The sequence below is a fragment of the Hakea prostrata genome, chromosome 7, assembly GCF_041222555.1.
Source record: "Hakea prostrata isolate BN-2017 chromosome 7, UWA_Hpros_2, whole genome shotgun sequence".
Taxonomy (NCBI): domain Eukaryota; kingdom Viridiplantae; phylum Streptophyta; class Magnoliopsida; order Proteales; family Proteaceae; genus Hakea; species Hakea prostrata.
Window position 1 is genome coordinate 532,491 of NC_142606.1, and position 11,446 is coordinate 543,936.

An 11,446-nucleotide genomic window follows, 5' to 3' on the forward strand; every position below is an offset into this window, starting at 1 on the left:
TTTTGAATCGGACGATCCGATTTTTCAAATCATGATTGCCCGCATAATGTAAAACCTAGTTCAAAAATCGAACCCCCTGTTTTTAGTTGCAGAGAAAAGTGAGGATTCGGGTGCCGGGCTGAGCTTGAGCGCTCCACTCTGTTTTGGAATAAGAACGAGCGGAGCTAACCAGAAAAAGCTGTTGGAGGGAAAGGTATGGCGAGCGAAGAAGAAAGCACAGTGAAGGAGCCCCTCGATCTCATCAGACTCAGCCTTGATGAGCGTATCTATGTCAAGCTTCGCTCTGATAGAGAGCTCAGAGGAAAACTACACGTATGATTCAAATCCTTCATTTTACTTCCTATGCTCTCCTTTATTTGACAGGATTCTGATGAAAAATACAATTAAAATTCTAATATCTCTTGTTACTTCCAACAATTTCACAATGTTTCTTTTCTAATTTTATTAAGGTTGTTGCAAGCGAGTTAATGGTTACCACTAGCTAACTTAGCTGCTTTTCGAATTCATTCTTTGATTGATATGTGTAGGTCATGTGGCCATCATTCTTGTTTATTGATCTGTCTTAGTATTGCTATATCGAATTTTTCCGCGTAGGTTTATTTTTCTTACGCCTGCTGTAAGTATGGTTTCTTTTTGGAGATTTTGTCTTGTTCTCTCATGGGATTTGTTTTCGCAAGTCTGGTTTGAGTTTCATTCTTAGTACGCATTTATGTTCGGCTAATTTTCGACTGCATGTTCTTATATTTTCTGGTCCATTATTTTTATTATTTATTTTTACGTTCCTAATTTTAAAACCTTGTTGCTCCTGCTTTTCTGCGTTTTCTTTTGAAATCCCCCCTCGGAGGTACTCCTTATTGTTCTTCACATGTAATTCTATTTTCTTTTGAACAATCTACCCCATCCTAGCATGAAGAAAATCCTTATTTATTTAGTATATCGCATAAGTTAGAACATCCATGTAATTTCACCGATATACCTCTTCATTATGAACAGAAGTTAAGGTATTGTTAGAGCATTCCATCAGTTGAAAATCAGATATACCTCTTCATTATGAACAGAAATTAAGTATTGTTAGAGCATTCCATCAGTTTAAAATCAGATGAGTCGTGCAAAATTTTTATTAACGGCATATCCAGTATGCTAGGCTTCCGTTACAAGGGTATGGGCAGGTTCATAATGTACATAGCCTTAGCATTGCTCTGTGAAAAGGCTGATGATGTGAAAACATGAGCCCCTGACCACTTGATCACAATGGAGTAAATTTTTTTTTTGTAAATAGAAAAAAGAAAATTCAATACCGTGCCCTTTAATAGAAAGAAGATGCACATGACAAGTTGAAGAAAGGTAGGTGGATGTCTGCTGTTATACAGAGGCCCATCTACTTCCATTATACAACAAGAACAATAATAAGCCTCGTCCCAACTAAATAGGGTTGGCTACATGGATTCTTGCCTTCCAATCAGTTCTATTTAAGGCTATGCTAGATACAAGGCCTAAGCTATGCATATCATTTCTCACCACTTCTCTTAAAGTTATCTTAGGTCTACCCCTAGCTCTTCTAGTTCCTTTAAATCTGGATTATATCACTTTTTCGTATAGGGGCATTTATATAGGTCTCCGTTGAACATGTTCGTGCCACCTCAAACAACTTTCCCAAAGCTTATCACTTATGGTAGCAACTCCCAGACCAACTTTAATATGATAATTCCTTATCTTATCATTCCTAGTTTTGCCACTCATCCATCTTAGCATCTTCATTTATACTACACTAAGTTCATCTACTTTCATTATATAGACTTATAAATATCCTTCAAGAACAGAGAACATAAATAGGTGGTGGGCTCCAATTGGAGTCAGGGGATTCCATGGATACATTCCCATGTAAGCATTTCCAATCTGAAGGTTTGTCCAATAATTTACTGTACTAATTAATTGAAGTAATGTAGTGGATTTGAATAAGCAACATAAAAATCCATGCTTGTAATTAGAAGCTGCACATGATAAGAAACATTATGTCTAAACATTTCCGGCATGTGTTGATGGTTGGATGCAATATTGTGTTCATGCTGAACTTGTTGTCTGTCATGGCACATTTAGACAATTAGACAATAAGGCCCTTTTTTTTGGCCACATTTTTTGAAGCTGGAGTAGCCTGGTATTCTTGATACCGGGAAACTTACCTAACCAATTTAGTGACTGAGAAATTCATGTACTGTAATCAAATAATCAAAGATAGGAAACCCTTTTCCCTGTATTTAGGTTACATCATTCTATTTCTCTCTCCTACACGGCATGCAAGTACTTTTGAGTTAGTTAGCTTATGATCTCATCAAACAATTTCTTTTATGTGTTGTTGTGTGCATGTTTGGTAGTTATAACTCTTGTTTCTTTGTGTTCTTTTTGATTGTATACACAGGCCTATGATCAGCATTTAAATATGATTCTTGGTGATGTTGAAGAAATCATTACTACAGTAGAAATTGATGATGAAACTTATGAAGAGATTGTTCGGGTATGTCATATTCTTTCCCCCATTTGCATCAATTAGTTCTCTGTTTTGGAAACCAATACATAGACACAATCTCGGATTACGAGGGCAAGTGAAGTTGGGTTGGTAATATGCAAACACTTTTTTTTTTATTGGAAAAAAGGGACTATATGGCTCCTCGATTTGTATTTTATTTATGGCTCCATGAGTTGTCTTGTCGAAACAGTTGTATCCTGGCATCTGGCACCTTATTTGGATGCCTAGTTTTGTAACTGTACTTCCCCCCCCCCCCCCCCCCCCCCACACAAAAAAAAAATGATTGATATGGTTAGTAATAGTCACGACCATCACATAGCAAAACCTCCCTGTCAGTCTTGGGCCAATAGTCGAATATGGTAGATCATACCTCCACATAGCAAACTGTTCTGATGAGCTTGTCCAAATGGGTTATGAGGGAAAATTTTGCGCTATTTACTCTTATCTTAAAACAATATTAGTTAAAGATGCTACATCTGCCACCGGATTATTTTGTTTCTATATTGTTTTTTGAGTTTCTTTGTTGTATTGCTTTAATCTCTCGATTTGTGAACTTCTTTAAAATCTTGATGAACTTGATAACTTACCATTATAAGCTTGAGTTGTAGATTCAGACTTGTCAATGTTGTCATAACATGTATTTTTATAAATTACTCATGAGTTGAAGATAATTTTTTTTCCTACGTGCTATCTTCACGCCACATAAGGTTGTTTGTTCATCAAATATACAAAGCCAATAGGATATGGCATATAAGAATATCAGTTCACTTCAACATCATTACAACAACAGCAACCATTACCTTATCCCAACAAATTCATTATAACACATAATCTTACCACATATGCAATGTTAACCATGGACCAAGGTCTGGCTGAAATTCCTTGAGAGGTTTTGGTTTCGACATATTGTTGAAGTCAAGCCTTGGATGGTGTGTATATTTTGCAGTTTTTTTGGTTGACATTTCACTGATTCAGCCAAATTTCAACTAAATATATTGTTTTCAGTTGAAATTTTGACCCATTTTGTGAATTTTGCCAGTCTTGGTCGGATAGATGGGGAATACATGGGTTTTTGTGATTATTGGCTTACAACCAAGAAGCAAAGTTTTGGCAGTCTTTTTTTTTTTTTTTTTTTTAATTAATTAAACAGAAAAGATAAGAAACTACAAAAAACATCTTGGGTTTTGGCAGTACTGAAATGCTTCGGATTGAAAATTTACCAACTGTTAGAAGATTTGTGCAAAATTTTCAAGTTTAAGGTATACCGTATTCCAAAACAAAACTGGGAAACACTAAAGTAATTACTTTTGGTGAATGGCGTCCAATTTTCTATATGTTAAACATCTACACTGCAGACCAATCTATAGATCCATAGAGTCTAGTCTACAGCATATACTACCAAACTAGGGTCCAAAGTCAAACTAGCATTTTTGGTGCAAAAAATAGGGTTTCCTAGAAGTTTTGGGATCTAATTTGAACAATCAAGCCTTGAAAATCACTTGAAACCAACCCCCAAAATTCATGGTTGAGTTAAAATTTTCAATTTTGTTCCTTCTTGAAACTAAAGCCAAGAACATGTTATAAAAACATAGTTGAATTATTTAATTGGATAATGAATATACTGTTTGGGTGCTGTGATTACGATAGATACCATCTTGTTTGTCATGTAATAGCTTGGATCCATTTGGATTCCTTGCGGTCTATAGAATCAAATTGGACTGGGAAGAATATGTCTGTATATTTTAGGGGAAAATCATTCCAAATATATGTATTTTATGATTTTCTCCAGGGCGGGGGGGGGGAGAAACCCCAAGGAGATTTGAACTCATGACCTCTTAATTGCGAGGTGTTGGTCTTTGCCAATTGTGCTAACCCCTTGGGGTCAAAAAGTGCAGGATTGGTTTTCAGTGATCAATATGAGATGGTAAAATTGTTCAGGTTATCTTCAAACTCTTTATTCTATACTCATGGTGGTTTTACTTGTACAACAACGTAATTTTTTTATGTACTCTGGATAAGTAATTGGATGGAGGTATGGTAAAGGCCTTTCAAATGTTAATGTGTTGCAAAATAACTATTGAGACATGAACTCTTATATTCTTGCTAAAAGGTTTGGGTTGGGTTTTTACAGCACTAGCTGCCAACATGAAACTTTAACTGTGCTTTATTCACAGTAGGGACTGTTGGCGTAAATCAGTGTAGTGTAAGGAGTTGGAAATTTAAAGATGCGGGCATTGTTGTCAAGGTGACAAGGCGATAGAGGGCAATGTAAACCAAGGCGACCTTGACACAAAAATGGGCTTAGGCACCTTGGCAGATGCTTTGGCAACCATGAATGCAAGGATTAATACTTAAGGTACTCACCCCCTCCCACCAAGGAATAAGAGAAGCTAACAGTGTCTTTGATTGGAGAGGGAGAGGGTTATGAATCAAAAACCATATAGTCAGGATTCGGTGGTTTTGAGTATGTTTTATTGTATAGACTCTTCAATGAAGAAGCTGAATTGAGTGATCATGGTCAACTTGGGCCTAGATAACAGTATGTTGAATGAACTAAGGATGGAGCTTTTCCATCCCAGCCTATGAATGTGTCTGGGGCGTTCATCAAGTATTCAGTGCCTTCATTTTATCCATCTTGTATTTTCATATCTCGGACTATGGTGAGTATTCATTTCCCTCATGTTATTCAATTTGCACTTCCATATTGGAAATGATCTCAGACATATAAGCCTTGAAAATAAATAAATAAACTACAGAACTTGAATGTTGGGTGATATCAAAGTTAACTCTAAAGTGATGAAAACCAGTTTTATTAAGACGACTGCAATTGCAGAGGGGTGTGAGCTGAATATAGTAGGACTATGCAACTGGTTGATCAAGGAGTCCATATGAAGATAGAAATTGGGTGTTCTTTTAATCCAAGGATCAGAGGCTGTAAAGGGATCTGTAGATGGGCTACCAGTCTATCTTCAGCTAGGAACTAAAAGTGGCTGTTTTTGCTGCCAGGGGAGTGCACTAGGCTGAAAAGTAAGAGAGGAAAAGAAGCTCTCAAATCTTGAGTTAAGAAATTCTAGTCATAGTTTTAGTCTAAGACTGGTGAATTGCTGAGGTGGATTTCTAGATTTTGGGGCCGTTGCCAGTTATTGATGGGAATATTCAGTATATAATTGGAGATTATTACTGGATCACTTTAAAAAAAGGAACAAGATTGATTATTTCTGTTGTTATAATGGTTTCAGTGGGGAGGGGGGGGGTTACTTTGTCCTTTGTCACTTAACCTATTCATATTGGATTTCGGGTTTGGTAATGGAGTCCAACTAAAAGATGTATTGAGTAGCTTTCCTGAATTTGTAAGTACAGCTTGAGGGATCCACAGTGATGTAGAAACCGCTCTGTCTGTTTGTTTCCATTCCAACTGATTTCAATCCTTAGTTGATTTGGGGGACCATATTACTAGCTTTACTGTGTATGGGATGCTGTGTGACAACTTCCTCATCTTTCTTTGCCTTCCTAGCATGATCTGCAGCTTACCTGTTTCTGGTTTGAGAAAATGACGATAATTAGTCCCATTGCAAATGAAATGGAGGTGACATGAGATTCACAAAAGGAATCTTTAGATTCACGGTAATGAGAAAATTGCATGTTGTCAGGAGCAAATTAGAATCCTTGGTAAGAAGATCATTACTGTATTTAGAACATTGGATAAAATTGATGATACCAGGAATACATAGAACCTGAGCTAGAAGAAAGGTCAAATGGAATAGTTTATCTGGACTGATCTTTACGAGTAGTGGGTTGAAAAACAGATAAGACCTCAAACTATTCTCGCTTTGCAGTCAGCAGGCTGACCATGTGGTCAATAGCTTGTCTCATCAAAATTTATAATCTTGTGACCTACATGATAAATGTTAATGTATACTAACTGGGTTTCTATTTGGCACTTGGTTTAAGGGCTTGTGCCATGGTTTAAATCTCCTCAAGAGCACCCTTAAGTCTGGATGTCATTTATCGTTTATCACCTAAAGTGAGTGACAAATCCGTCTAGTAGTTTAGTATTGCTTGGTGTGTAGCGAACAACTCTGACACAGAAATGATGGCTCACTGATTAGTCAACAGATTTTAGCTAAAACTAGGGTAAGGAAAGTGAAGCAGATCACATAGATGGAAAAATTTTAGGAACTGGTTTTGGTTAGTTTCTTGGGTCAAATTAGTTCATTGAGTTAGAAAGTTTGAAGTCCTGATGGGATATATGGGACTATTGGACATGGTCTAAGTAAGGCTGGAACAGGGGTAAAGCTGCACACATCTGAGCCTCCTCAGGCCCTACTAGACATGGGAGCCTTGTGCACTGGTATGACCTGTTTTTTTGGCAGCCGAAATGGAGAGTTTCTGTTCTTGTAATCAGTTCATTGGTTATTACAAATCAAAACCACGGGGACAGTAGCCCACAGATTTGATGCTTTTTTGAAAGGAGTTCTATGTGAGTTGTGTACTGTGTTGAATCAGTCATAGCCCTTGGTGTGAAGTAAGTGACAACTGAAGGTGGGGATCCATGGTTTGGGACTAGCAGAAAAGGCTTTCTAGCAGGCCATTGATCTCTGATAATTTCCCTTCTTATCTTCTCATCTTTTTGTATCCAGCGTTTGCTTTTATCATGGTCATCAGTTGTGTCTTCTTATAGTACTTAGTTAACTTTCTGCAGGATTATATACTGTTTTCTGTCCTGAACTCTTCTCTGGACCAGAAATGGAGGTCCATCTGACTCCTAGTTTGTGGGTTGTTATTGTTTCTTACCGGTTTCTCAGTTGTCTTTATAAGTATCAAGTTGCTGTGACCTATTGCCTAATGTAGAAGAGGATGAGTTTATGTGTGTGTGGTTTTTAGTCCCCGAGCTTTTTTATTTTAGTTTTTAATTTCTTGAACTAAAATATCCTAGTTGTAACTCTTAGGTAAAGATCCCTAGTTTATACACCTTAGTAATTGGATGAATAAGGGGCAAGAGGGAAGAAACCTACAGACAGCAAACAGGTTCCTGATGGTTAATAGGCTAATACAAGTAAAGGGATCCTATATATGAATTTATGATGATCTATTGTGCAGGCACTCTGAATATTGTAGCATAATAATTTTATTTTTCGAAGTATTTTTGTTATAACAATGTTTGAACTTGTTTTTGTATCAGACAACAAGACGCACTGTCCCGTTTCTTTTTGTCAGGGGAGACGGTGTGATTTTGGTTTCTCCACCATTGAGGACTGCTTGATTAGAGAAATGAGAATGATGAGGTCGCACTTGGAAGGAGTTATTTTGAGTTGGCAACCGCGACATAACAATGTTTAAGATGTACTTTTGAGGAGGGAATTGTAACTGAACTAGTTTGCCTTCAGAGATTGGTGTGTAATTTCTCAGTATTTTCTGAAGCCTTTTCTAACGCAAGGGATTGATTCTTCCGTAACTAATGTTCAACGTATGCTAATAGTGAATATGGTTGAAAGCTATTAAAAAAATTGGTTTTCTTTTCTCAAAAACGACGTGGATCCATTGAATCAGTCGGTTTGTATTGGAGTTGGATATGACCGGAACCCATTCCAGATGGTTAGGAGTGGCTGCCATCAGAGTATGTAGAACTTAATAACAGACCTGAGGGGTTAATCCTAGGGTTTTTGGAACGAGTTGGGATGATTGTGTTATCATCACACAGCTAAATGTGTGGTCGAGGATGTGAGAGATCCACAATCCTAATCGTGACTCCTACCTACTGTCAGTGGGATCTGCGGTGTGCCCAGTAAAAGCTGAATTCTTGGGTGAACGTAGCCTGATTCACCTTGTTAGCCGGGCAATTTGCCTCTTACTCCGGCAAGGAGATGATGTATCCCATGGGCATGATTGTGGCTTGATGCAGCTTGACCCAAAATCATGGCAGGACTCAGGAGTCAGGACCTGAACTAATGCAGCGGTTATGACAAATGTGACTAGGGTTCCAAGAATTGGAATTGAATCAACCAACCGAAGCTATCCGATCCACTGCCGATCCCGATTCTATCCTTAAACCCCTACAGGTTTTATCAGTATGGGATCGAACCAGATTACAGTTTGCGACTCAATCATTAATGGGCTCCGATAAAGAGAGACGAAGAGCGCTTAAATTTATCAGCCGAAGCCCAACGATCCAATCCAATTGTTTCGTTGGTTGACTCAGTCAAGCCTGGCCCAGTGCCTAATGCCCAGTAGAATTTATCAGCCCAAGCCCAAGGATCCAATCCAATTGTTTCGTTGGTTGACTCAGTCAAGCCTGGCCCAGTGCCTAATGCCCAGTAGAATTTATCAGCCCAAGCCCAACGATCCAATCCAATTGTTTCGTTGGCTGACTCAGTCAAGCCTGGCCCAGTGCCTAATGCCCAGTAGAATTTATCAGCCCAAGCCCAACGATCCAATCCAATTATTTCGTTGGTTGACTCAGTCAAGCCTGGCCCAGTGCCTAATGCCCAGTAGAATTTATCAGCCCAAGCCCAACGATCCAATTGGCCCAGTGCCTAATGCCCAGTAGAATTTATCAGCCCAAGCCCAACGATCCAATCCAATTGTTTCGTTGGCTGACTCAGTCAAGCCTGGCCCAGTGCCTAGTGCCCAGTAGAATTTATCAGCCCAAGCCCAACGATCCAATCCAATTATTTCGTTGGTTGACTCAGTCAAGCCGCCTGCCTAATGCCCGTGAATTTATCAGCCCAAGCCCAACGATCCAATCCAATTGTTTCGTTGGCTGACTCAGTCAAGCCTGACCCAGTGCCTAATGCCCAGTAGAATTTATCAGCCCAAGCCCAACGATCCAATTGGCCCAGTGCCTAATGCCCAGTAGAATTTATCAGCCCAAGCCCAACGATCCAATCCAATTGTTTCGTTGGCTGACTCAGTCAAGCCTGGCCCAGTGCCTAGTGCCCAGTAGAATTTATCAGCCCAAGCCCAACGATCCAATCCAATTATTTCGTTGGTTGACTCAGTCAAGCCTGGCCCAGTGCCTAATGCCCAGTAGAATTTATCAGCCCAAGCCCAACGATCCAATTGGCCCAGGCCTAATGCCCAGTAGAATTTATCAGCCCAAGCCCAACGATCCAATCCAATTGTTTCGTTGGCTGACTCAGTCAAGCCTGGCCCAGTGCCTAGTGCCCAGTAGAATTTATTAGCCCAAGCCCAACGATCCAATCCAATTATTTCGTTGGTTGACTCAGTCAAGCCTGGCCCAGTGCCTAATGCCCAGTAGAATTTATCAGCCCAAGCCCAACGATCCAATTGGCCCAGTGCCTAATGCCCAGTAGAATTTATCAGCCCAAGCCCAACGATCCAATTGGCCCAGTGCCTAATGCCCAGTAGAATTTATCAGCCCAAGCCCAACGATCCAATCCAATTGTTTTGTTGGCTGACTCAGATCAAGCCTGGCCCAGTGCCTAGTGCCCAGTAGAATTTATCAGCCCAAGCCCAACGATCCAATCCAATTATTTCGTTGGTTGACTCAGTCAAGCCTGGCCCAGTGCCTAATGCCCAGTAGAATTTATCAGCCCAAGCCCAACGATCCAATCCAACGTTGGCTGACTCAGTCAAGCCTGGCCCAGTGCCTAATGCCCAGTAGAATTTATCAGCCCAAGCCCAACGATCCAATTGGCCCAGTGCCTAATGCCCAGTAGAATTTATCAGCCCAAGCCCAACGATCCAATCCAATTGTTTCGTTGGCTGACTCAGTCAAGCCTGGCCCAGTGCCTAGTGCCCAGTAGAATTTATCAGCCCAAGCCCAACGATCCAATCCAATTATTTCGTTGGTTGACTCAGTCAAGCCTGGCCCAGTGCCTAATGCCCAGTAGAATTTATCAGCCCAAGCCCAACGATCCAATTGGCCCAGTGCCTAATGCCCAGTAGAATTTATCAGCCCAAGCCCAACGATCCAATCCAATTGTTTCGTTGGCTGACTCAGTCAAGCCTGGCCCAGTGCCTAGTGCCCAGTAGAATTTATCAGCCCAAGCCCAACGATCCAATCCAATTATTTCGTTGGTTGACTCAGTCAAGCCTGGCCCAGTGCCTAATGCCCAGTAGAATTTATCAGCCCAAGCCCAACGATCCAATTGGCCCAGTGCCTAATGCCCAGTAGAATTTATCAGCCCAAGCCCAACGATCCAATCCAATTATTTCGTTGGTTGACTCAGTCAAGCCTGGCCCAGTGCCTAATGCCCAGTAGAATTTATCAGCCCAAGCCCAACGATCCAAACCAATTGTTTCGTTGGCTGACTCAGTCAAGCCTGGCCCAGTGCCTAATGCCCAGTAGAATTTATCAGCCCAAGCCCAACGATCCAATCCAATTGTTTCGTTGGCTGACTCAGTCAAGCCTGGCCCAGTGCCTAGTGCCCAGTAGAATTTATCAGCCCAAGCCCAACGATCCAATCCAATTATTTCGTTGGTTGACTCAGTCAAGCCTGGCCCGGTGCCTAATGCCCAGTAGAATTTATCAGCCCAAGCCCAACGATCCAATTGGCCCAGTGCCTAATGCCCAGTAGAATTTATCAGCCCAAGCCCAACGATCCAATCCAATTGTTTCGTTGGCTGACTCAGTCAAGCCTGGCCCAGTGCCTAATGCCCAGTAGAATTTATCAGCCCAAGCCCGACGATCCAATTGGCCCAGTGCCTAATGCCCAGTAGAATTTATCAGCCCAAGCCCAACGATCCAATCCAATTGTTTCGTTGGCTGACTCAGTCAAGCCTGGCCCAGTGCCTAGTGCCCAGTAGAATTTATCAGCCCAAGCCCAACGATCCAATCCAATTATTTCGTTGGCTGACTCAGTTAAGCTTGGCCCAGTGCCTAGTGCCCAGTAGAATATGGGCCAAGTTTAGTTTAGCCGTCGTTAGGAATTCGATAGAAAAAGACCTACAAGAACTGAA

General features: G+C 40.6%; 1 protein-coding gene across 1 annotated transcript; it reads left to right on the plus strand.

Moving 5' to 3' along the window:
• Positions 1 to 27: 27 nt before the first annotated feature.
• Positions 28 to 8,031, plus strand: LOC149008753 (sm-like protein LSM3B). The gene is made up of 3 exons (XM_089163324.1): positions 28 to 312; positions 2,417 to 2,512; positions 7,707 to 8,031. Exons 1-3 carry the CDS (start codon positions 196 to 198, stop codon positions 7,785 to 7,787), a joined length of 294 nt encoding a protein of 97 aa, XP_089019450.1. The 5' UTR covers positions 28 to 195; the 3' UTR covers positions 7,788 to 8,031.
• The last annotated feature ends 3,415 nt before the right edge of the window (positions 8,032 to 11,446 follow it).